Here is a 27,891-nt window from a genome sequence, read left to right on the forward strand (position 1 = left end):
CTTTCTCATTATAAATCTTCTCTCAGCGTACACATTTTTAATGCTAACTAAGATGCTAATTGGTGAAAATATAACTCTAGTTATGATTTGGAGTCTGTTCATCTTGCTACTTCATAAGCCAGCCTCTTTGTTTAGCAGACGATAAGGTCGGGGGGGGGGGGGGCGGGGGGAGTTTTGCTGCTGAGAAAATGGGCTGCTGGTGATACTGTGCTCCAAAGACGCAGGCATCCGTGACGGTTTGGTTGTAAATAAGGCTAAGAAATTCAAAATAAAGGCTAACCTAGTTTTCCTCCTCCTTTTGCAAATCTCTGCTCGGTCTGCCTCCACCGTCGTCTGCAGAACGGCTACACGCCTTTGCACCAGGCCGCCCAGCAGGGCCACACGCACATCATCAACGTCCTGCTGCCGCACGGGGCCAAGCCCAACGCCACCACCGCGGTAAGGCGGCGCCGGCTGCCCCTCTCCGCGCAGCTCCTTCCTTGCCCCCGTCCCCATCCTCTCCAGGGGGGGCCGCTTGGCTGAGCTGAGTCCCCATGCAGCCTCCTTAAATGAGCCTCCGCACTCGGGAAAGCATGGGATTTCCAGAAATCAGCCTGGGATTTCCAGAAATCAGCCTGGGATTTCCAGAAATCAGTCTGGGATTTCGCTGAGAGCGCTCGTCCCGGGAGGGAGCGCTCGTCCCGGGAGGGAGCGCCGCGGCCTGACCCAGTCTTCCCTCCGGGAGGGGGCCCTGCGCTCGGGCTGCCGGAACGAGCTCGGCTTCCAGCTGGCTCTCGGCTGGGCGCGGAGTCCGCCCCTCCCGCCCGGCCTTCTTAAGGGAGCACAGTTTCCGAGGCTGCTGGCTCGGACTAAGCTGTTTGGGATGTGGAGCCACTGAAATGTAAACTAAGCGGTGCAATTTAGCAAACCGGCATCCCCAGTGGCCGCTGGAGCCTGCGTTGCTTGCTTGTGTCCTTTTGCTGCACGGTGAGCTTCTGCACAGCCGCAGCTAAATAGGTTACTGTGTTCCCCGTGGTAACATCTTACCTGCAACAGATGGTCTGACCTCTGTTGAGGAGTGAGTGTACTTGGTACTCGAATAGTTTTCTTCGGAGGCCTCATCCTCAGTTCCAGAGTTACTTTCCTAAGCATAGTACAGGATTCGGAGAGGGGTTTGACAACTTTAGGGTTAAAGCCGTCAAGCGCTTCTTATTAGAAAGAGCAAGCAGCTGCAGCTTGTTGTGTTACCATGGTGACCTGGGCTATAGTCTAAAGAAGTTACAAAGAAGATTCAGATGTAATGGTAAAAACTAGTGATTTTCCTAAGCTGTGCCTGTTTTGGAAGGAAATGCTGGCTCATGTGGAGCCGCGGGTGAGCTCATTGGCTCACAACATCGCCGTCCTCCTTCCCGGCTCTCACTCTCTCTCTTTCACTCTCTCTTCAGAATGGCAACACTGCCTTGGCGATTGCTAAGCGTCTGGGCTACATCTCCGTGGTGGACACCCTGAAGGTTGTAACCGAGGAGGTCACCACCACCACCACGGTAAGTGAAAGGAACCCATCGGCTTCGGCTCCCTTGTCGTGGCTTTTAAGCCACAGACATTTTCACTTACAAAATGTCTTGAGCTTTTGATTTTGAACTTCTTTTATTGTAGAGCATACATTGAAGTATGCAGATGTAAAGGCATTTACACAACTAATACAGGGATTTCAGCTTCCTTTAGTCAACATAAATCCATATAAAATGCGTGAATGTAATTTTATAATACTTAGTTCCTTTTTCTGTGACTGACTTCTTTTTTTCTGGCGCCTCTGCCCTGTTGCTGTAGTTGGGTGTGACACCTACCGCTGGCAAAATGGTAGGACACTTCCACAGCAAACTTTTTATCTTAGCCCGGAGGTCACGCCAGACTCTGGGAAGACCCTGATCCCTCCCTACTATGCTCACGACTGGGTCAGATGCATTCCCAGTGAGAACAATTCATCCTGCTTTTCTTCCTATTTCTGATTATTTTTTTATTCAAAAAGGAAAATCGAATGTGCTTAAGAGAGACACTGTGTCTGTATCTTGACAGAATATGTATTTAACATTTTTTATTTTCGCTGTTTGGAATATGACTGCTGATTCTTTAGGAGAGAGCAGTGATCGTCCCTGGCCTTTGCCAGAGAAACCCTGGAAGAGTGAGGAGCGTGATATTAATGAGTCCTAATGCTCTTGTGCTATTCAGCTGGAGCAAAGCTTAAAAGGAGGCCTCCTGAGAGGAAACTCACAGCTGAAAGTGTTCTCCTCTTTGCATATATTTATTAACTTTTCTCCTTAAGCATCAACTCTAAGAACAACAGTTCTTATTTCTCTTCATAAAGTAGAAAAGTAGAGCGACAGCAGAACATTTAGATGTTCCTGAGAGACAATAAGATCATGAATCAACAAATAAAAAATTCTGAATGAGGTTCTAGTAAACGCTCCAAGCTCGGAATGATGCATATAGAGTTTTGGAACACTTGGTTCTTTTGATAGAGGTAAGGAAAAAGAAGCATTTTGTTCTTCAGGCTGACAGCAAGTCCCTGTTGACAGATATTGAGGTAGTTGGTTTGATGTGAAGTTGTAAATAGAGTGGAGTATGATTTATTAATGAACTACAAGACAGAGACTGAAATTAGATGAGAGAATGGCACTGCTTGTTTTCTCAAGCAAAATCTTTGGCCAGTGTACCACAGTATTTTAAAAGATTTAAAGTATAGCATCAGTAAATTATATAGGAGAAAAACAAGTCTTGTCATCACCTAGCACTATACTTCTGAGTCACTAAATGTGGCTGAATCGTAATGGCTTTTTCTTACTATATGATTTGTTATACCAGGAAAATCTTCATATTGGGGACCTGTACATATATCTTTATTTGGCATCTTTGAAACAATGTGCACATCACAGATAAGTGAAGGTTTTGGTGGCAAGATTGGGTAAACACTTTTGTTCATAGAAGTCATGTTTTCTCTCAACTTGACCTCTTGCATGTTCTGGGAATTATGCATGTACATTTTTATCAGATGACCACTAGATGGCAAACTTGCATCTTTTAGCTATCTTGACCTGCTTTTCTTCCATTCATTTCATTAATTCATTCCTTTAGTGTTTATTGGATATAAAATATGTGCTGGGTTCTGTGCTCAGTGCTGAAGTGTCATCAACAGTGACAACATTACTCCTCCCTACCAGCAACTTACAGTGTAGTGGGAGTGAAGAATGAGACTTAAGTTTTGTAAGAAAATACCAATAAATTCTTGTTTAATATCAATAAAACTGTAGAATGTACATGTCTAATTTCAAAGAGATCTCAGGCTCATAAGTATTACTTAGAGTGAATGACTTTAACTATACAGGTCTATATTTAAAAAGAGGAGCAATTAACTTTTTAAATACTATTGCTAAAGTTCTCATATACCTTGTCAGAAATCAGACATATGGTCATATCTCCACACATGTAGCTCTAGGGGGATGTGAAAACTCCTCATAAGACTCTCTGTGAGCTTTTTTTCTCTTCTGGTAACTATTAATCTCTATGCTGCCTAGCTAATCATTGTTCCAACAAAAACCACCATACTTAGAAATCAAGTTTCTAGGTGAAAAGCCAACAAACAAATATAAAACATAACAACATGTCTGCTTTCAGTTGGGGAAATAAGAAATCATTGCCTACATTAACTAAACAAGTACCCCCTTTATCTAAATGGGTAGTTTTATTGGTTACATGTTTTAATGCTGCCCTATCTTTACTTTCTTCTTCTCTTAGAATTGGATTCTTGGAACTGTGAGTTTTATTGTTTTGTGAAATGGAATTTGGGGTTAAGGATTGAAAATATGAACTTATTCCTTCTGTGATGTGAGTCTTCTTACTTTATACTTCTTCTCTTTCAGAAGAGATTTTCATTCATTCTTTTCCCACATAACGATGATATTAATGATATTAAAAACTATAACTAAAATTTAGTAATTACAAATATGCCAGACACTAAGGGTAGATCTAGGATTCAAATTTAGGTTGTCAGATTCCAAAATCCATATTCTTAACCACTCTGATGTAACTGATCTTGGCTTTGCTAAAAGTAGCTTACCAGGAATTTTCAACTTTTAAAAACTCACTTAAATAGTGCCCTTTATTGATTTTCATGTATCATATTCAATATCATTTTCTAAAATCTACAGATTCACTAAAAATAATTTGGAACTACTCACTGGTGGTAGGCAAATAGCACGAGGCAATAATTATGTAAAATTAATCAAATTAAATTTAACGTTACTACCATTTGAATGTAATAGTTGAACTACAGCCATACATCTAACATGCGAATTTCACATCATTGATTTCATACGATGTGCCATTTGAGCAGCAATGTGAGTTCTCTGCCATCAGAGAAAGTTTCCTTTCCTATTCTTCCTTCTAGAATTCTTCACCCCAAAGTATGAATAAAGTCATTGTGTGGAGAGAAGAGTAAGGCAGCAGTTTGTAAAGGAAAAGTCATTGCTTCAGAAATTTGTGAGACATTTTTGGAATCATGGTTTGTTTCCTTAACCTTTGCTTTTCTAACTTTACTTCGTAAGACCTAGCAGAGGATATGAGACAGTTCAGCATTCTCTGGGGATTACAATCATTGTCTATTTGCCGGAATGGACATCAGAGTGGGAGGGACACATTTCTGGCAGCAGAAGCCAACAAGCTCAGTCTCCTAATGCAGTTTGGAAGAACTGTGAGATATGACTCATCCCTCTACTTACTGATCAGCTATCATCAATTATTTGCATAGTTTTAAAGTGATCGTTGCGTATAATCACTGATATGTAGAGCATAAATTACTGAATAAGCTACTAAAATAAAAATGACATTATAGTTATATTACCATTTAAACTTTGGTTCTAAATCTTATCTGATGCCATAAGTCAGTTAAAATGGGAATCATAAAAGTGGCAGTGCAATAAATACATGTAAAGTCATTTGACACTTTTTAAGTGGAGTCAAGAATTTTCTTTGAATACAGGTCCATTGACTAGAAGGCTAAGTTGTCATTCTTGAACAAAGAACGTCTATAATACATACTGTATTGAGTGTGTATGTGTCTATCCTATAATATCTATATCTATATAAAATTTATCCTGTGTATTATCTTAAAGAGACACTATTCTGAGTGCAGAACCTTTTTAAACTTTTGACATTTTTTCCCCAACGTGCTATAATTGTCTCAACCACACCTGAGTAGCAGTTATTTTTGGAGACTCACCTTTGTTGAGACTTTCCAAACCATTTACCTTAGTTTTTATAGAAAAATATTACTTATGTAGTATTTAACTTATATATAAAAATTATGTTAACATGTACAATTGGTATAAAGGGGTTTGGGAGCAGAACCAGGTTTAGCTTGTAGGCTGATGGGAGCCAATGTGTGTGGGCACTGGGAGGTGGCACACTAGCCAAGGTCACTCTCCACGCTCTGACTTATTGTGACTTGCTGAGTAAGTGGTACAAAGGAAGTGGTTGACCAGGGGGATGGGCTAAATGAGGAACAGTAAAGCACACTTCTTCTTTTGCACACACAAAAAAAACAGATATTATCCCCCATTTATAAAACACCATGTTAAGGACTCATGTTTTATTTTCTACATCATGATAAATGTTAAAAACTCATTATTAAGTCTGCCGTCTATCGCATTCTATTTGTTTTGCCACATTATATGATTTAATTACATCCTATTAAACTTATGCATCGTGCACTACTCATTTTAACTTTTAAAGTAGTTTCTAATCTTGACCATAGAATCTGAGATTCTATAGCAGAAGAAGATGCCCATGATCATTTAATTATATCCTTGTTTTCTTTGGGCTATTCGGATGTACTTGCATAAAACCATATTTATGTTTGGCTAATCAGGTTTTCAAAGGACACTTCATTTAAAGGGACAATTTTTTTTCATTTCTTATCACATTACTAATGAGTGGGAAGACTTATTTATTATCCATTAAACAAATATTAACTGACGACCTTTTAAGGGTCAGGCACTACGTCATGGACAAATGCATACTATATTTACTACATTGTATATAGAAAGCAGTTTTAATATCTGTGCCAAAAAATATCCATGACCAATATGATCAGTGTTACTTTTTCTATTGCCACATATATTTGCTGATAATAACCTTAATAGCATTCAATAACCAAACTAAAGCAAAGTTAGTTCCACTCTCACAAGTTCAAAGAGAATATAGTCACATTATCAGCATCTGAAAATAGAAACTGAGAAGGTCGGGCAATATAATTTAATCATTTAAAGTGTATTTCCATCAGTTATTTTCAAATGGAGAAGCATCTTCTTGTGGAAATGTTTCCTATGAAGGGCAAATACTCTAGAACATTTCTGCAAAAATGGACTTTCTGGTGTTGTCTAATGCAGTCGATATCCCTTAACATTTTTAATCATTTAATGTACATTTAGATACTTATTTTAAAAGTTTCCCCAAAAGTCATAGTTTAATTGAATGTCATTGTCTCTATCCTGTATTTTAAATGTAAGTCATTTTTCTGCAATCTATACACTTTCCTAATGCAGGAAAGTGGGTTGCAAATTGAGCTGCACAATAGACCCACCTGAGGAACTTTAAAAAATACCTATAGCTGGGCCCTGTCTTCAGGCATGCAGATTTAATTGGCTTGCGTTGAGACCCAAGCAACAATATGTTTTAAATTTCTCTAATAATTATAATATGCAGGTAGAGCTGAGAACCATTAAAACAGAACTTAGGTTATCGTCTTTCTGTGTTAAATTCATAAATTAATTAATATTATAATTAAATGGTATATTTTTAAGTTTGTTTACTCATCAAATTCTTATTGACTACCTGTTATTCTCCAGAACTTTGGATAGATGCTTTTATCTTTCCTACAGTGTTTAATTTGTTTTCAGTGAATAAGACATTATGGAATTATTTAGACAGCAGAAACAACATGCTGGAAAGCTGAATTTACTACTCTAGTCTTCAATTGTGCCTTCATCTGGATAACATGAGACTTTCTTTACTTTCTGCATTTCTTCCTTTCCTTTTCTTCCCAAAGAAAACCTGTGTGGTCATTATGTGGATTTTAAATGTATTTTGCATAATTTTATGTCATCAATTTATTCCAATATGTATTTGAGAAGCCCCTACTATGTTTCAGGTTCTGTGGAAACAACCTCTTTCATGACTCACACTCATGTGGGAGGTGGAGGGGGCACGTGCAGGTGTGTGTGTGTGATGTGGTGCACGTGATGCTATAGGAGTGGGTAGCGGCCGATAAACACGGTTGAACAAACACATTCATTGGGGAGGGTCAGGGAGTGTTTCTCCAAGGAAGTTACATCTTATATGAGCCAAGACAAGAGAAGAAAGAACACTTCTGGTAAAGAAAAGGATATATGGGGAAAAAAAGCAGAGGCATAAGAGAACATGGCTGCCAACACGGTTGTAGCGTGTGGTGGAGGAATGAGGCCTCCGTGCCTCTCCTTACTACATCACCAGGCATCTTCCCAGCCAGTTTGCCAGACCCTTGAACAACCCGGGGAGTTCATCCGAATGTAACTTACAGTCAGCCATCGTATGGACGGTTCCGCATCTGTGGGTTCAACCAACCTCGGATCACGTAGTAATGTAGTGTTTACTGTTGAAAGATATCCACGTGTAAGTGGACCCATGAGTTTCAAACCTGCATTGTTCAGGGATCAACTGTATTAAGTTTTTTTCTGAAGAAAATGGGCAGCCACTGAAAGGTTATACAGTATCACATTGTGATTTAATCAGTCCTTCTTAACATATGGAAATTATACCCATGTATGTAAATATATTCTTAAATTAATCAGTTGAATTTCCCTGTAAAATTATTTGAAGTTCTCTACTGCTTTTGGAAAAAAAAGAGTTGGTGGTAGGGGTATTGTAGCCAAACAAGTCTGTAGTATCTAGGTAGCAAAGCTTAAAAACCTAGACAACCTATTTACTGTATTTTGGTGGCTTTAGTTGAAGATTTTACTCTTATTTCAGGAGGTTAGTTTTTTAAATTTCTCATAACAATGCCAATTGATGAACTTAATACACTTTCAATGCAGAAACTAGAGATAGGAATTTGAGACTCAACTATCTTTAGGTGATATTTCAAGTCATGAGATGTGGATTTTTATCTTTTTTTTTTTATCTTTGTGGTATCCCTGGTGTCTTAAACAGTGCCTGGCATGCAATAGGCACTCAGAATGTTTCTTGAGTGCCTGAATGACTAAAAAGTTCAGAGGCCCTTTGTGTTTAAGATTAATTTAATATCAAAATATAGTGATGATAAATTATGCTAGCTAATATTTATTGAATACTAACATATACTAAGCACTGTTCTTAGAGCTCTTATATATTTCATTTAATCTTCATAACAATTTTATGAAGTAGTATTATTATCCTCTTTTACAAATGATGAAATTGAGGCACAGAGAAATAAAGGGACTTGCTAAGACCTCATAGCTAATAAATGATGAAGTTAGAATTTGAACCCAGGTAGCCAAACTCCAGAGCCTGGTCTCTTAACCTTACATCATCCATCAGGGATGGAAGGCAGTGAATCTGATGACTCTGGAGGGCTATTATGGAAGGCAAATAAGCAGCAAGCCAGAATTGTAGACCAGTGAAAGACTATAAGGATGGTTGATTCTCCACTGTTGATCCTCTAATCCCAGAAGAGATGCATCACATTTTCTGCCCCGAAGTTTATGTCTTTCACATTGTTTACAACTTCGTTCCAGTGGCTTTGTTTTTAATAAATTGCATATATTCACTGCTTCTTTTTAAAGCTTTTTCTGGAGACATTACTTAGTTCATTTTAGGGAAGCCCTGAAAACCTGAATCTGCTTTCTCAATATGGCTATTAATGCCATTGCTAAAGAATTTATTTTGCAAATGGGAATTCAAAATAATGAATTTTCTCTTGTACAACTTCACTGGAGTAAATGATCATTTATCTTTAGAAAGAACAAATGAGTTTCCATGAAGGGGAATAAGAGACTAAGCTTCCAAAATGTCCATGTGGAGAAGGTGGAGTGCTCGGGGCCTGATCGCTTGCTGATGCTGTTGACGATGGCCTCCTCTGTGATTCTTTTGATCTTTTGTTTGATTTTTGTTCTTAAGTTGAGCATTAATGATTTTTGTCTTTCCAGACTATCACTGAAAAACACAAGCTAAATGTTCCTGAGACCATGACTGAGGTTCTTGATGTTTCTGATGAAGAGGGTAAGACTTTTATTCACTCTTCTATGACATCTGTCATGGTCTTACACAAAGGAAACCATCCTTTTTTTCAGGGAACAAGCTGGTACAGTGGGTGTGGATGACAGCATCTTAGCACTTAAAGTAACCTTTTTACCTTTGTTTCAATACATTTACTTTTTCAATTTGGGAGAGGGAGGATTTTGTTTATATATTTTCAACTGGTGTTATCTTTAATGACTTACTAAATAACAGGACTAGGACAAGGGAGAGAAACCGGAAGTCGGCCATCTGTTAAAATATCTACCTGATAATACAATTATTGTTAATATGTTTTAACTATGCTAAAATACATTTTTTATTAAAATGCTTTAAAGTAAAAGAACATAACGTATACTCTATCAATGGTATATTGAGAAATCTCTGCTTTCTAATTGGTTCAAACATACAGAATATATTTTAAAACTAATATATAGAAAAAAATATATTTTAAAACTAATATATAGAAAAAAAGAGCCTTAGCGAAGGTTAAAAATAGCGCAGCAGTAAGTCATACAAATTCAACATAAGAATTTGATTCTTTAAGTCAGAAGATATGCCCCCTATAGTTTTAGAGTTGATAAAAATTATCTAAGCCAGTGGATTTCAAAGGTCTGAGAAGCTCTACGAGGAGCACCAGGGACTGCCTGGGGTGGGTATGGGGCATCATGCCAGAGGTACTGCCAGCAGGGTTTCTGGCTCCCCACCTCTACTTCAACTAGAGTAGTTGACTTTTCTTGAACAAAAAGAAAAATCTGCTAAAAAAATCATGAATGCAGCACATAAAGTATGCAACCAAGTTTCAGTAGTGCAGCTATTGGTCAAGTGTACCTGTAAGAAAAAAATATATATACATATATATATGTATGTACATGACATGTACATACATATATATGTATAAAAATATATATGTACATGACATGTATACATGAATACATTTACATAAGTGTATATGTTTGAAAAATTATTGCCATACTGGCCCTAGTAGTAAGCCCAATACTAACTGCTTTTATGGAGAAATATTAAAGGTATTTCTTTAGGTTCTTCAAGATGTATTCAGAAGGTAAAACTTTACATTGAGATGCCCTTATTTGGAACCAATTTGTTAATTCACCTATTGGTAACAGACATTGAGTTGTCTCAGCTTTTATAAGAACTTATGACAAGAACAAACAAATGTTGGGTCAATGTATTATTGTAAGTAAATTAAAAGGTATTGCCAAAGCTAATGGTTCCAAGTATTTATTATAATAATTTTGCGTTCCATCCTAATACTTGCCAATTTTCAGCATCCGTACGTGCACACTATATTTTATTTTGTGTGATCTTCTTTCTCATCTTCACTTACATGTTGAACAGCTTTTAAACAGTTTGGTGACCACTTTATTGATGGGGAAGTGCTTAGCGATTCAGGTACCTTTAGAGGAAATTGTTGAAGTGAAAGTTTGTCTTTGCTTTTAATTTTTCTTAACTGGCTAGAAGCAACTAGCTTAACATTTAAATCTGGGTGCCTAATACTAATCTGGTGGTTTTTGAAATAACATGTGTAATATGAGTGGAATTGCTTATGTGTGCATTTGGGTGTGTGGATTGTATTAACTTGGAAGCTTAACACCATGAATTGCTTATACTATTAATGATTTTTGAAACTATTATTGAGACCTATTAACATAATTAAATTATCTAATGAACATTATATAAATATTTTCCCAAAACTACTATTTCTTCTTAGAATACAAATTTAGAGAAAAATTAATTTTTTGATAAGTTGACATTGAATTAGCATGAACATGTTAACAACTACATTAGGCTACTTGATATGAAGTCATCTCATTCCTGGATAAAGATATATTTTAGATGTGGTTAAAAATATATTAAGTTAGTAGTTATAATCTAATTTTTTAAAGTTAGCTAGGAATAAAGTAACCTGTAAAAATTATTTAGGGGGCACTTTGGCATATAGGGAAAAATGAATAATGTAAAATATTCTATCTAGCAAGAAGTTTCCAAAGTATATGTGGTACCACTTTAAGCAAACCTATTACATGAAAATCTAACTTTATAAATCAGATAAATTAGATAGTGATTATTTAATTTAAAAATAGTTATTTATTTCCAAAATAATTGTTAAAGAATTCCAACATCCAAAGTATTTACTGGGTTTTTAGAAATTCCATTTGTGTGAAACATCCTCTTGGACCTGCCCATTGCATAATATAAGACCTAGCTATAACATCTTGTTCACTTTTGTTAAAACTATTATATATTAAAAGTTATTAGTGATAAGAACTCTTGATTTGAGAGGAATGTTGGCTAATGATCAAGAATATCTTTCATGGAGATGGAGGCAGCTCTCCATGTCTAGATATGGCCAAAAACTTAACGTTTTTCCCCAGAAAGAAATTCAAGTTGAATAATATTTTTGTATAGGATATATTTGAGTTTTGTGAAGTAACTTTTTAGTACAAACAATTAGTATAAAGGAATTTGACTAGTTGACATTGCCAATCCTTTAATTTTTTGTGCTCTTAAAGTGTTTTCACGGAACCTACCATCATTTATATGGACAAAGTGCAGCCACATGTGTTTGGATAGTATTAGCCAGTCCCTGTTTTCTTTACAGCTCTACTATTTTAATGATAGTCTATGTGTCAATACTCAGAAGAATATCCAAACCAAGTACAGATGTCCTTTCAGGCTAACTTGCTATAGTGAAGCAATGAGAATTTTCCACTCATGAATCCAATCAACAGATAGTGAAAGTGATGTTGTTGTGTGTAAAGCTCTATGACTGGTACCATGGGGGAATCAAAAGTGAACATATATGGAGAGGTAATGTATAAATTAATGAAGCGTAACTAAAGGCACTATGTCATCTGCTTTTCATATCTGCCTGGGAAAATCTGGAGAGGGAGAGACCTAGCACAGTCTCAAGGAATTGCTGAAAGCTGAGAGAAAAATAGGTGGGTGGCACAGGTTTTAGAGGGTGGAGAAGGAACAGTATGGGAAGGTCCCAAGATGGGGAAGGGCAAGAGAGAGACACAGAGTGACAAAATAATCTAGTCATTCATTTTGGCTGATGCATTAAGACACACGGGGCTTCGCCGTGGAATGTTTGGATTCTCAACTGAAAAGTCAAGGAAATTAGGATGTGTTAAAGATTTCAATTAATGATTGAAACAATTAGATCTGTTTCGTACAAAGATTAAATCAGCAGTGGCACACCGAAGGAGTGCATTAGGATGAAATTGGAAGGAAGCAGGTATCTGAGGGAAGAGAAAGCATTTACTAGACATCACAATGCTAGGTGCATTGTCTCATTTAATCCCTACAGCACCCATATGGGATAGGCTATGGATTTCCCCTCATTTGTTTTTCAGGTGAGAAAGGCTCACCTGAAGGTGAGGAGGCTAAGGCTTAAACACGTTAAGTAGTTTGTTCAGTGGCACAGAGCTGCTAAGTGGTGAATGTGGAATCTAAACCCACTTTGAAAGCTGTTGTAATAGTTCATTCATGATGTAAATGAGTCCTGATGGAGCAAGATGGCAGAGAAATGGAAGAAAAAGAGAAATGGGAATTCAGTCTAAGAATATTCTACTGTGCAGACTAAAACAAAGCTGTAAATGTAATCCTCTACATCTTCATAGGATCCTGAGCTGATTCCTGTCTTTGCTGACTCAGCTCCATAGCCATAAATTATATGGTAGGGCTCAGGGGTTATACACCTGTGTAACTAAATTACCTGTGGAAATGTGACCCATATATCCCTTACACTCAGAGATTTGTGAGTGGGTGGTTTGTATAAACTTCTCCACTAGTTCTCTGGGACGATGTGTACTAATAATCAAGAGAACTCCAGAATAACTGAGCGTTGGGATGAAATACGGAGGCACATCTATCTTCTCCTTTTGACACACTTCCACTGTGGACGCTTGACATTAGAGGGGCTCCTCACCCGAGGTTTCAGTCCTTTACCCACTTACCAGCAGAAGCGCTGAGTATTCTTAAGAGAGAGAGCTCAGCGACATGTCAGAGAATCTCCTTCTTCCCAGCACTGTGAAGAGTTGTCAGAATGAAGAATCCTTGGGACCTTCCCACTTTATCTTAATTTGTTCCCATACTCTTGTGATCTGTGTCTTATAGAGGCTGGTCATGGCTAAATGTGCCTCTGTCACTGAGGAATCTTGTAGTTTCCAGATATTAAAACATGAAACTTTAAAAGCAAGTAATACATCGATGCTATACAATTAGTAGGAAAGGGTTTTCATAAAATTGTTTGGAAAGATTGGAGAATACAATGAAAAAAAGTTAAGTCCTAAAACCTGGAAGTCAGAATTCTATTAAGTAAATATGTAATGGCAGGGAAGGGGTTGTTCAAGTATAGGAAACAAAAAGGAAATTCACTTTAGGTTTGTTATGATGCAGAAAAATAGGGTTTTCTTTTTGTTTATTTGTTTTACACCAAATAAGTAAGTTGATAAAAGAAAGTATGTTAGGGTATAACCATTCTTTCATAAGCTTTTTCAGTTATGCAAAATTCTTTCCAAGCCTAATAGAACTGTACTCAAACAAGAGTTAAATATTTAAATTCAAAATCTTATTTGATAGCAGACCTTCATCCCTTCCCACCCCCCCCCCCCTTGGCTAGGGTAGGGAAGTAGTTGTACTGTTTGCTGCTGTAGGGAATTTGCAGAGAAGCAGATGGGCAGAGAATGGGGTGGGGAAGAAGATGATTTGTATGCTACCATGCTGAATCTGAGATGCTTATAGGAAGTTCAGGTGGAGTCCAGGAAACATTTGAATGTGCATGTTGAGTTTGTGAGAGAGGTTTGGAATGGACGCAGATATATGTGTAGGCAAAATATAGGTGGTCCTTGAAGTTTTAAAAACACATGATAATTTGTCAAATGAGAAGAAAAGTCAGATGGGAAGTATCAACATTTAAGGAGAGTAGAGACTGAGAAGAAAGACTCAAAGAGGTAGGGGGAAGACCAAGGGAGATTTATGTCAGAGAAATTAAGGAGGGTAGTTTTCCAAAGAAGAAATCACCTCTTGGCCACTGATTAATTTGTAAAATAGAAAGCCTCTTTTAATAGGTTTGACTATGAAAGGAAGAGGACTCAGAGTGTGAAACAAAGAAGGCCTAAAGAGCTGGAGGAAGCTGTATTTCAAAGATGGCAGAAATATGGATGATACTGTGGAAAGAAAGGGCTGACAGAGAAGTAGAGGTGGAAGATGAAGGGCCTAGCAGACAAGGTATCTAGGAAGATGAAAGAAGATGAGGATTTAAAGGCCGGGATAGGCTAGCCTTGGACTGTAGAAGTCATCTCACTTACCAAGATGAAAGGCAAGGATATGATTATCTTATTTTTTGGACACATTAATAACATTTAAAGTGTTGAGCTGTATTATACTTTTCCCAAATTGATTTTTCATTTTCTACTAATTTCTACAGGCATTTCTACTTTCCATCCCGCACTGCAGATATGTACTATCGCATAGCATGCTTTATACACACATATCCTGGGAGAGACATTTTATGGTAGCACTGGTGAGATTAGTACCTAAACAGCTAACAGTACCTAACAGTACCTTTCCAGCTAATTCCAACATTGGGTTAGCATCTGGCCACTGACAACGGCATTTAGGGATTTTGCATCTTTGGGCCATTTCTCTCTGAGACATAATTAAGACATCAGGATATACACCTAAGGCCACCATAGGTGTCCCCAAACCCCTAAACTTCACATTTGGTAACACGGAACCTAGGAGGGGATTTTTTAATGTAGCAGCTGTCTTAGTCAGATAGCATTGTAATAAAGCCATCAAAATGCAGAAATGAGGGAGAATGTAAAGGACATCCACTATTTCACGAACTCAGTGTAATCAGGGGTTTTGAAATTGTACATTGACTCCACACCAGAGGCACACAATTTGATACATTTGATTAAAAATGTACTCTTCCAGTTGCTTTCCTTCTGTCTTATAGTAAGTTTCTTTATGCGCAAGAGGGGGAAAGCTAAGTTCATGTAGTTTGTTTGCATCTTTTACAAGATAAAACTGCCGACACTGGGCCTTGCTTCTCCATACTGGGAGTCAATCCAGCTAGATTTCCTTCTTTTCTCTTTTCTTTCCTTCACTCTTATAAACCTTCTCTTTACCAAGGAATAACAAGAGGGGAAGATGAGAGGAATAAGACAGAAAACTTGAAGTGTAGGCCCTACTGTATTAAGGAGTTTTGAGTAATTTTAAGAACGAAGAAATTGTAGCTTATTTTGAGTTGTCTTTGTTCTCTGTAACCATCTTGGTTGCTAAGAGACTGTGGTGGGAGCTGGCAAATTAGGAGAAGCAAGATGAAATGCAAAAGCAGATTGACTCTGAGGATGGGCAGGGTGCCCTAATCTGGGTGAAATTAGGAATTAGATGCTAGAAAGCAAAGCTCAGTTATTTTAGATTCTTGGGGATTAGGGGTGGGGGGTAGTAGAGTGGGGAATAGAGAGAGAGAGAGTATATTCAAGCAGGCTTTGGGGTTTTACATAGTTTAGTAGGCCTCTCGCTCAAGGGATCCATAAGGTACAGCTTGTATTATATGTCATCTGCATTCAGTCATTCCCTTCACTTTTTCATAAATAAGAATAGGCTTAATTTTCTCAAATGTTAACAGGACTTGCATATTTTTTTCTGAAAATAATTTAGGCTTATATCCAAACCAGACAATGCCTGTGTTTTGGTAAACCAAGTCTTAGGATTGATCTTAGAATTCTTTTTCTCCCAGAAATAAAGCAATGGGGAATCCCAACTTATTTGACTCATAAAAATACTCCTATATAAAGATTTACCAATTAAACAAGAAGGGGGAAATAGTGGAACACATAAGTCCCACAAGTCCTATAATAAAATGTCCAAGCTTCGCAATCTTGTCACTCTGTTCAGACACCAGCTTTCTCCCTGGACTTTCTGCCATTGCTCCCCAACATGGACACTGCCTGTCGCTAAGTTATTCCACTTAGTATTCTCTAAGTATGTAATGCACATTACTCTTTTATTCATACTGTTCTTACTGCCCTCCATGACCCTTTACACACTAGCCTCTCACCTGAAATACCATCATCTCTGCCCATCAAAATTGCCCCCAAGCAATTGACCAGCTCCCATTCCTTCTTCAGTGGTTCCTTCTCCAGCTTCCTTGGGAATTTCCTAGGGCTACCGCAGCAAATTACCACAAGCTGGTGGCTCAGATTCATTCTCTTACAGATCTGGAGGCTGGAAGTCCATGGTGGGACCATGCTAACCTCTGAAGGCTCTAGGAAAGAACCCTTTCTCGCCTCTTCCAGCTTCTGTGCCTGTCAACAATCCTTGGTGTTCCTTAGCTTGTAGACACATCACTCCAACCTCTGCCTTCACATGGCCTTCTCCTGTTTGTCTCTGTGTGTCCTTCTCTTTCTCTTGTAAAAAAACACCCTCATTGCAATTATCCAGTATGATCTCGTCTAAATCCTTACTTTACTTACATCTACAAGGACCCTATCTCCACATAAGACCACATCCTGGGCTTCCAAGTAGACATGAAATTTGGGGGCAGGGGAGATATTACTCAACCCGCTACATTATTCTAAAGTGATCTCTCCCTCCTCTGACCTTTTTGGTTCTTAAAGTTCACCAACGTCATGCAATTCATGTTCATCTATATTGTTATTTATCTATGGATTGCTGCTATTGCTGCATTGTGTTTTGTGAGGGAACACTTTGAAGAAGAGAATATATACAAGAGTTCGGGGGAACCACTTTAACAAAATTAATTTTAAAAACTTATTCATGTTTTCATTAGAGTTGTCAGATTTATGAAATATTTAAACAGTACAATTATATTTTTCTTTAAATTTTTCAAAAATTATTCTGCATAAATGAAATTTAGCTCATATTTCATTGGTGTGTCAACATTTAGATCACTTTGTATTGATAAAAATAATAGCTGGCAATTATTATATTCCAGAACTCTGTTATACATCCTTATATGTTATTTAATTCAGATAACTGACACGTGAGATAGATTATTAGTATCATTCCCATTTTCTTCTTGTGGAAACTGAGGCTTAGGAAGATTAACTGGCCAGTAAGTAGTAGAATTAGAATTTGAACCCAGGTCTATCTGATTTTAAAGAGTAAACTTTTAATAACTACTCTGTGTAGCCTAATTCACTTAGCTAAAACTAAATAAAAATCTAATGATTTCATTGAGGAGCAATAAAAGTAATTTTAATGATGAGATTTGTAACTGCCAAATATTAAATACATTGATTTTTGAGAAAAAAATTTAGTGGTGAATAAGTTACATTTCTATTTGCTGTAAGGTCTTTTGTTCAAACTATCTTTGCCTTTAAGTAATTTAGAGAGCTAATAGTCTTGATTATGGGCTCTTAGGATCATGTATACAGGGAAGTAATGAGATGCTGAAGACATATTCCTCTGAAAAGTCTTTAATGCTGTATCTTTATAAATAAATTAGTATTGATTTAGAACAGTTATTTTAAACAGATGTGATTAAAATAAATATTTAATTTAATTATAGGAATGAATTACATTCTTTCACGTTTTCCCTTACATTGGTTATCAGGCTTTCAGTGTGTGATTGGTGCTCTTAAAGGATCATCAAAAATAGCTTCTCTCAGCTAAATTTTTCCCCCATCCCAGCACATTAATGGTATGGAGAGCATTTCTGTGAATGAGGTATTATTTATTGAATTTCCTGAAATGTGTGTTTTTGAAAGTGTTCTATTCCAGTTCATGGGCAGGGAATGTACTCGTACCATCTGTGCTTCCAAATGAGAGCTACAACACTTAGTCATCGCTTTTTGCCACTGCTTAATTATTATCTCACTTTTTTCCCTGTACTTCATCTTTGGGAAACCATCTAGTTTCCAACAAAACATCCTTTTTATGCTCTGTAATGATTTTAAAATTAAATTCCAGGTTGTTTATTAAAATGTCACAATCTGTCTATTTCGTTCTAGTGTTCTTTCCCTAATGTGCATATTTTGCTAATCTTATAAGTCATATTATTCCATTTAATACACCTCTTATTTGTTTTAGAGCAGTAGGTATTTCTTAGCATATTGTCAATTACATGAAAAGACTGTTAATGCTGGACATTATGTACAAAATTATTGATACTATAGACAGAAGCTAAGTTGTCTACATATTGTACTAATTGTTAAGTTAAATATAAAGCTATAAATCAGCTATCATGATAAATCAGCTATCGGGATAAAGAAATGAGTAAAGAAAATTGACTGATATTAAAAGAATTCCAATTCAGGTAATTATTCCTTCTTAGTAGGTAATAGGAAAATGGGTCAAATATTGTTTACCTGAGTTTTAGCACTCTTTAATTGCATGTGTTCTGGTTTTTTTTTTTCTAGTGTGCAGTGTTTCAGTGATGTCAGTGCTATTATGCTGATGTTTTCACAATCATAATCATATTTTGTAGTCGATATTACATCCAACAAGTAATTCTCCATCTTTCTCTGATTGCTTCAAGGTGATGACACAATGACAGGTGATGGGGGAGAGTACCTTAGACCTGAGGATCTGAAAGAACTGGGTGATGACTCCCTACCTAGCAGTCAGTTCCTGGATGGGATGAATTACCTGAGATACAGCTTGGAGGGAGGACGCTCTGACAGGTATTCACATAAAGCTTTCCCTTGATATCAGAAGTGAGTGCAACACACTTTTATGATAGTGAAAAAAGTAGACACCATTATTGACACTCGATAGGTATATCTCACTACTCTCAGCATTTAGCATGTTATCTTACTGCATTCTCTAACAACTTCAAGTGTCCATTTTAAAGGAAACTGAGGCCTAGAGAGATTAAGTAGTTTAGTAGAAGTCAAGCATTGTAAGAATCAGAGCCATGATCAGTAAAGAGCTCTGAACCATTAAAATATGATATTTTTAATCATCTGCAACTTTTTTCTCTAGGCACATTAAAAGGACAGTTTTGCCTATGGACACTCTTACTAAACGGCAGTTATAAGATCCTCCCAATCTCCTTGGGGTTTTCTGTTAGGGCCATAGTTTCTGTGAACAAAAGTATGTTGTGAAGAAGGATTAAAAAGTAACAAATTGAGAAGGAAATGTTGCCTGGAACTGATTTTTTCATGAAAAAGAATCAGAACAGAATCCCTAAAGAGCCTGGATACCAAAAGCAATCGTAGCAAAATCTGAAGGAGCCCAGATTTTATAGCCAAATCCAGGGAGGTTTGTATTATATTCTGAAATATACAATCAATTTCTTGGGTTATTACTAACTAGCATACCACGTGTTTATTATTTTTTGAGGTAAACTGATTAAGAACATTCCATGGTGCCTCATCAAAAGTATGACTGCCAATTTAGGTTAAGCATGTGGTTGTACATATAGTGTAATGTCTTTTGCTATTCAATTATCTTAGGTTTATAATTTTAATATTGGCTCTATTCTTGGCTGTATCCAGCACATTTGGAGTGTAAGAAATAAATGCCTTAAAAGAGGAGTCAATTCTGAATGGACAATTAGTAAAAACAAGCTTTTCTTGGGCCTTTCCCTTGAGTACTAATGCCTCCCTCCTATCTTTTTTTTTTAAAACAATTCAGTGTGCGTGTAATGAGTGCCTTTCTGGGCTGGCTTTGTGGTGGGTGCCAGAGGTACAAACATGACTAATATGTAATTGCTAAATTCATAATCTAATGGGGTGAGAGAGAGATGAAGCTAGTGGTACCCACAGAGGGCAGCTGGAGCCCTGAGGCTCAGGCTTCCTGGAGGGAATGAGCCCAAACCGAGACAGAATAATAGTGATGATGGTGAAGAAAGGTGGGGAGGGCATTTGAAGCCTTAATAAGGTGAGCAAAGGCTCGTGGTGTGTGAGAGAAACAGAATAGTGCAGTGTGGCTGGAGTGTAAGTATGAAGGAGGGGAGGTCACATTTACATTTTGGATGGATCCCCCCTGACAGTGATATAGAGGATGAATTTTAGAGGAAAGTTGTCAAAGGGCTAAACTCGGTAGTATCGACCATCTGAGAAATTATTGCGGTAATGTTCGCTGAAGTTGCTGGGACACGCCTTGAACTCTAATCTGGGTGGTAGCAGTCATGGGGAGAGTTTTAGAAATGAAAAATTTGAGAACATATCTGTGAGGTAAAACTGGCCAGATTTGGCAGTGGATTTCACGGGGTGGGTGAAGAAGAGGAAGAAGATGCGATTGGCTTCTTGGCTTCAATGACTTAGATAGAGAGTGGTCCTTGGGATCAGGGTACAGAAGGAGGAGCCATTTGGTGGGTGAGGGGAGGGGAACTTGTGTTGGTGTCAGTGTTCAAGATATTGAATTTTGACACACTGATTGATTTGGGCCTCACGGTCTGAGATTCTTAAAAGGCTTCAAATTTCAATAAATGAAATGTTAATGGCTTTGCAAAAATTCATAATAAGCTATGAATAATCATATTACTGTTATCCAAAAATCCTTTTTTTTTTTTTCAGCTTGATTTCTTTTATTAAGAATAAGTGCTTGATTTGATCCTTTTGTCTTCTTCGAAAGTACTTAGTACTGAGAAAGATTTAGAACAGTACTTTCTATAAGACAGGGGTCAGTGCTTGGAGGATTCTACCTAAACTGAATACTTCTCAGCTTGTAAAGACAGGGGATATGAAACAAAGAAGACGTGAGCTGTTGTCCAGGTCCACACTTGCATTTCTAGAACACCAGATGTATTCATGCTCTCCAAGATGGAATTATAGTCAGTATCTCATTTTCATGATTGCAATGCAATGTTTTATTTATTTTTTATATTTTGCTTAGACAATTCAATATAAGTTACCTTTTTTCGGTAACCATTTTTTTCCTTTTCATTATTTCTTTATTTGGTGTGCTTTCAATAGTACCATGCCCAGGTAGGTATTACATAGCATGAAAACATGACCTTCCTGGATACATCCACATTTCCCTGCTCCCTGCTCAATATGTGTGTGTGTGTGTGTGTGTGTGTGTTTGTGTGTGTGTCTTGGCAGGGGGTGCTTATATTCTAGAATTATGGATTTATTCTCAAATTAGGATTTTTATGTATTAAATTGAATATCTTATTCAAGCTAGAAGGGTGAATATTTTACTAGAATGAAAGTCTGTGACAGGCCCCAGGCCTGACTGTTTTAACTGTCACAGCTCCACCTTGTGGTTGATAAAACATTAGCATGGCTTCCCCAAAAGGAACCTAATTAGCCTATGTATAGTTGGAGATGATTTTAAAAAAATGATTCAGATGCCTAAAATGTACATGGATGCAGAAGAATAAAAATAGGTAAATTTTAATCACATTGAATAGAAACACAGTCAAGTTGATTAGTTGGATTTTGTGTCCATTTTATTTTATTATTACTCACAAATTAAAAATACTATTCAAATTCAATGTAAAACACTAAATAACAATGAACCACAAAAGATTCTCCATGTATTAAAGCAGACACATTGAAATTTTTGGATATTCACTTGCTCAATAGGTTTGAAAACACCGTTAATTGGATGTCTAATATTGCAGCTAACTAAGATAGTAATTATTATACTTTTCTGTGGAATTACAGACTTTGATACCACCTAATATGTGTCCAGAAGCCAGTTGTATCATGGTGAAAAAAGTATAAATTTCAGATCATAAAAAACTTTTGGCCTATCCCTTAGCTAAACAGCAAGTAAAAATTTACACTTTTATGGATATGTGTTATTGCAGATTTATTAACTGAACAGCACCACCTCTGACTTACTGGAAAAAAAAAATGACAACTCTGTTGCAAAATATTTGAATTTGCTTGTACTGTTTTAAACCAGGGTAGGCAATTTCTGATCCAGAGACTTGAATTATCCCAGACCTTTGTGCTGGTCATGATTCCTTTAGAGAGAATAATTTCTTTACTCTTGAAATATTCTTACTTCATTTATTTCATTTAAGTAGATTCTGTGATGTCATAGAAAAAAGATCAGTTAGAACTATAAACATTGATTAAATACCAATTAGCATTTTAGAAGGCAGAAAACAGAGTGAACTAGAATAAAGTCAGAGGATAGAGATATTTAGACATACAGTTTCAACTTATTCTCTCTCCCTCTGTCTCTCCAACTTTCCTCACTCTCTGTCTGCATCTTCTAATATCTTTTCCTCCCTACCCCAATCTCCTTTTTTGGTCTGTCACTTTGTCTCTTTCTTTCCTTTCTTCTCCCCCTGTATTTCTTTCCTGTTGGGGCTCTAGGAAAGACAAAAAGTAGCACCAACACCCCTTTGCTTCTCCTGTTTCAAAACCAATTGAAAGATAGACCCAGGTATCAGGTAGATGGATATCAGTAATCCACCTTTATTACTGATACACTGATTGTAGGATGTAACTCTACATTCACAGCCAAATGAGCTCTTTAATACCTCATTCCTAGAGCAGACAGACATCCACCGGTTATGGTGCCTCCCTGAGAGTGGCCGTTGAGACCTGGCTGCCTTTTTTTTCAGAGTTTACGCATTTACAGTGGTGGCAGCCACATCACTGGGTCGTATTTGAGGTACCTTCTTTTTGCCATTCGAGTTGTTCCCATCCAAGCTAAATTTCCATTTCCCCTTGGAGACCTACGTTTCTACTATTCCAGTGCTCCATTTAAGGGTTAATCTACATAGTGACGAAGTCTCTCCTTGCTGTTATGGGCAGGCATTTTTACTCCTTTACTCCAGTGCCTGTTGATCCTTTAGTACTGTTCATTCATATGAATCTAGCACTTTTAAATGTGCAAAGTCACCATCTGGATCTTTGAATTTTAAAGCTGAGGATAGAGATTAAGTAATTAACAAACCTGAGCCCAACAGAACTAATGGGGGAAGATGGTTGAGCCTGTAGACACCATATCATTTCAAGAGGTTGACCTCTCTACTGTTTTCCCTCTCTTGGCTCAACTCAAAACAAATAAAGGATAATAGAATTTAAGAGCTGTTGATCTTAGTGCTGCCTGGTACAAAACAATACAAGTGCAGGAAAAAAAAAAATGCTCAGTCCACTAATTGAGACAAGCTTTTGCTGAGATTAAAAACCCCTTTCCCCAATAATTTAATCGCCTTCCCATCCTCAATTTCAAGGTCACACCAAGGTTAGTCACAGCAGCCTGTTTATGAAGCGCACCATCAAAATCTAACTGCACAGCTGTAAAAACAGCTATAATATAAGCTGTTTCCAAGTGCCAGGATTAAACCCCCTGTGAATAGGTTTGCTAGGCACTCAGGCTGCTCCTGCCTTGGCTGCGTCAGGAGCCTCAATCTTCCCCAAGAGCTTATATAACATAAAAGAGCGTATTGTCAAATTCCATTTAGGTTTGATTTTATTATAAACACAGATTAGTATAGGTGTAAAAACATAGGCTCAATTAAATATTTATTTTGTTTTTTATTGAAGTATATTTGATTATTTATTTATTTATCTATTTGGCCCCACCATGTGGCATGTGGGATCTTAGTTCCCCAGCCAGAGATCGAACCCCTGTCCCCTGCATTGGGAGCACGGAGTCTTAACCACTGGACTGCCAGGGAAGTCACAGGATCAGACAGTTAACTTTTTTTGATTCATGTCACTTACCCTCTAATATTCGGCATTTATTTTGGGGGCATAAATCCTACAGCAGAATAGGAGAAGGGCCCCAAATTACTATGAATTATCTACCAAGTGATGATTTTCTCAAAAATAATTGAGTTGCTGATATTGACATCTCATAAAGATGACAGTATGTGGCTTACAGACTTAGGTATATTTGCAAAAGAAAATAGTTTCTACTAATAAATATGCTAACTTGATGTTTAGTCCATAATTCTGTAGCGCTTCGCTAGCCAAATACCCACTAGCTAAACGTAAATGAAACCTTGCTTCTATCAATATTGTGAAAGTTTGCCTATCTCTTTATTTTCTCCTATGGGCTTTGGGCTAATATTTTGAATACAGATCTTTAATATTTGGATTAACATGTATAAAATATAGTTTATTTAAGTTATCAATCTATTTGTCATTTGATTGTACAAATTGACTAGGAAGGAATGAAATTGCATCTATGCAAATGTCAAGGTTCACCAATTTCATCTGAGTATATAATTCAGAACTTTGAAATTCAGATTTATCAAAAATGTAAAGCATTGATTATCAAGGCCTAAATCCCATTTTGAAGCTAAACCTCAGTTTTGGTCAGTGTCCACTGGCAATTCGTTTTCGTGCTGGCGGATGTCTGTGTGGGTTGTGAGTTGGTCTTGGAAACAGTTTCTCGTGCTCGTGCATCTCATTGCCACAGCAACCAGCACTCTTCGGTGCTTCACTCACCACACACAGGACATGCACAAGGAACAGTGCTGTCCTTTGAAATAGCATTGTTGGAAACACCAGGGACAAACAGGAGGAACACCACTTCCGCAGGAAACATGCATCTGGCCACAGTTCATCTCACTCTGTAGCTTCCAGGGGTGTGCACCAACATTCAGTCATTCACAGTTGGAGAGGAGGAAAAAGAGGCGTGGAGAGAAAGGAAAATGAGTGAAAATGAAACCTGTGCTTTCATTTCATTCTCTCCAAGGGCTGTCTTATTCCCCTCCCCCGCCCCCTAATATTTTTCTTAGTTGCGGGGAGATTTACATTTAACACAGATTTAAGCAATCTATCTTGGAATTATCTTCTGTGTGAATTTCTTATACTGGCAGTAAGTAAGCTACAGTTGTTGGTTTCAAACATTTCTGGGAAGAAAATGAATCAGATTAGGAGTATCAAATTTTATCTTCTGGATTCCCTTGTGCCCTTGCCATTGAGTGGTAGGAACCAGTCAAAAGATACGTTAGTTTAGTTGTTGGACAGAGAGGTACGGCAACACAGAGACCTGTGTTTCCTTCTTCCACTGTTGCGATTTATGTCCCCCTGGAAGTTGCACTGTTAGCTAATAGCACGCTTTTTTCACTCTCCTGCCCGGCTCATCATTTCATCCTCCCAACCCTACTACTGCTGTTGGTATATGACCATGACCTCCTGCCAACCTACCAGCCTTCGATCCTTCAGTTCCGACAGGTCTCACACCCTGAGCCATGCCTCATACCTGAGGGACAGTGCCATGATTGACGACACGGTTGTGATCCCCAGTCACCAGGTATGTGACTTTTTGCCTTCACATTTCTGCTTTCTGGAGAGCTTTTTAGCATTATCTGATGCCAGAAATGTCCAGAGGAAGTTTTTTAATCTAAAAAAAAATTGTCTTAATTCAGTTGCTAATCTAGGATAAGGGATTTAAGAGTTTTTCTAAAACATAAAAAATGTTTCCTGCATTTTTCAGTGAGCAGAGTTTTTCTAAAATAGCATACTGCTTGTTTCTTCAGCTATACTGGATTCTTCCGTGTGGACATGATATATAAAACTCAATTCCTTTATAAAATCTCTGTTAAAGGAAAATGTAAGGTAGGATGCATTTGAGGTATAAGATGAAAGGTACAGGTTAAAATATGTCTCTCTATATTTAAAATTGTTTTCTATTAGAAAAGATGTAGAATTTGTTATGGAATATTTTCATTTTAGATATAATTTTATCAGCTTTGGCTGGATATAGGAAGTAGATGAACACCTACTCTTTTCAAAGACAATTACAGAAATGTGATCCTATATCAATAATATAATTTAAATGGGAATGCATTATAAAGATACATTTTAAATGCCTTGGTCTTCTATCATATTTTTAAATGAACGTTTTTCCAGGTAATACCACTTTCCTGTAATGCCATTTTTTTTTAAGTTCATTATATTTTAATGTAATTGAAGGAACGTCTTTTTATTAAATCCAGTGTTCTTTGTGTTTAGGTGTCAACTCTAGCCAAGGAGGCAGAAAGGAATTCTTATCGTCTAAGCTGGGGCACTGAGAACTTAGACAACGTGGCTCTTTCTTCCAGCCCTATTCATTCAGGGTAAGTAAATCAATATTATGCATCCAGATCAAGAGGTAAAAAGAGATGAGTGAAAATAACAGCTTTGTCCAGTAGCTTTAGCTGATGGCTAGCTTACAGGGGAAGTGACCTTTTTTAAAACTTGTCACTGCTTTATCCACCATGGATTCTATCCACACAAACAAACCAGCAAAAAGCGTTGAATTCAGCATAGAAGAACTGACCATTGTTTTAAAATAAGTCGTAGAATTGCGTCAAACAGCTTGCTAACTAACCAGAGTATACCAGTGGCCTCCTTACTGTTCACGTTTTTGTCTTTAAGATGGCCTTGAAAAGAGGGGCAAGATCATTTGCTTTTTTGAAAGTTCTATTTACTAAGATTAACTGACTAGTTTAATAAATGCCTTTGCTTATGTATTAATGCATTTAAAATAATGTTTACAGAAGTGTGAGTCATACAGATGTATAGAGGAGTTCACAAGCTGTTTGAAGTAGGGATGTTCTAAAAAGGAAAATTTGAAAGCAACCAGTCAGGTTCTCAGTTATCTTTTACAAGTCATCCAGATAATATATATGCCACTACTTAAGAACTGCTGCCTATTTATATTAACTCATTAAAAAGTAGGGCTTTGAGTTAGTAATTTTAAACATTCTTAAAGACGTTCTTAAGTTATAAGAATTCAATTATGTGGAATATAAATTCCTTAAGGAGTTTTAAATTGTAAAGTCTTCATGATTGCTTTTTTCCTTACATTTTAATGGTGTCAAGTTGTATAGTAATTTCATAATTACATATAAACTTTTAAGATGTTTTTATTTAATCACTTTTAATCCCTGCTCATATTTTATCTAACTAAATATAATATTTTGATTTAAATTATTATCCCAAACTCCCTTTCCATAATCCCCAGCACTATTTTTAGTAGATCCTTTCTTGTTCTGATTATTCTAAAATATTCTCCTTTCAGGAAAGCATTCTAAGATATTGTAGTTAAAAATGTTGTACTTCTTAGCCTGATCTTCCGTTAAAGGCTCGGAGAATGAATGTAAAATTAGTTATTGAAAATAATCATAATACTCTTCTTTGTTAAATAAGTAAAAGCTAGTTCTTGATGCAAGTGTTATTCAAGGGAATAAAAACGAATTAAACCTCATCCAAATTTACTTACATATTTTTAAGCATAAAATAATTAAAATCTGACAGCTGTAAATTATTCAAAAAGCATAACATTGCATTCTGCTACTAAGTTTTTCAACAATGATGGGAAGAAAAAAAAAAGAAAATTGGACCTAGGGTGTTGATGGATAATAGTTCAGAATCTAGAAACCATAATCTAGTATTTGAAGCCCATACCCAGCCTACAAAGTGACGAGATGATTTTAAGCAAAATGTAATTAACTATTAGTAACCGAATTTATAAAAGAGTCAAAGTGTTATGGTGATATTTCAATTTCCAAAATAATTTACTTTAAAAAAGGAATTTCTTAAAGAAGTCTTAACTACCGAAGGGCAGTAAAATACTCAGATGAAGTACATCAATATACATACCAATAGTATAAAACTAGATACATGTATAAGTAATTAGAATTGATTACTTATGATGAAACAAGAGTATCCAGTGGTTAAAGTTTAATCACTCATTAAA

The 27,891-nt window shown here is 36.9% G+C and overlaps 1 protein-coding gene across 17 annotated transcripts in view; it reads left to right on the top strand.

Annotated features, from left to right (window-relative positions):
- Nucleotides 1–27,891, top strand: part of ANK2 (ankyrin 2) — a 591,117-nt gene that overhangs the window by 487,732 nt on the left and 75,494 nt on the right. For 10 of the 17 annotated variants that reach the window (XM_036852154.1, XM_036852142.1, XM_036852145.1 and 7 more), the window contains 6 exons: nt 340–438; nt 1,425–1,523; nt 9,195–9,267; nt 18,821–18,965; nt 25,359–25,461; nt 26,163–26,266. In XM_036852154.1, the coding sequence (XP_036708049.1) occupies nt 340–438; nt 1,425–1,523; nt 9,195–9,267; nt 18,821–18,965; nt 25,359–25,461; nt 26,163–26,266 (623 nt within the window). Of the gene's footprint in view, nt 1–339; nt 439–1,424; nt 1,524–9,194; nt 9,268–10,641; nt 10,696–18,820; nt 18,966–21,203; nt 21,216–25,358; nt 25,462–26,162; nt 26,267–27,891 lie in introns of all 17 variants that reach the window. The other 7 variants (XM_036852143.1, XM_036852151.1, XM_036852147.1 and 4 more) reach the window with 3 other exon arrangements.

The sequence above is a fragment of the Balaenoptera musculus genome, chromosome 5 (assembly GCF_009873245.2).
Source record: "Balaenoptera musculus isolate JJ_BM4_2016_0621 chromosome 5, mBalMus1.pri.v3, whole genome shotgun sequence".
Lineage (NCBI taxonomy): Eukaryota > Metazoa > Chordata > Mammalia > Artiodactyla > Balaenopteridae > Balaenoptera > Balaenoptera musculus.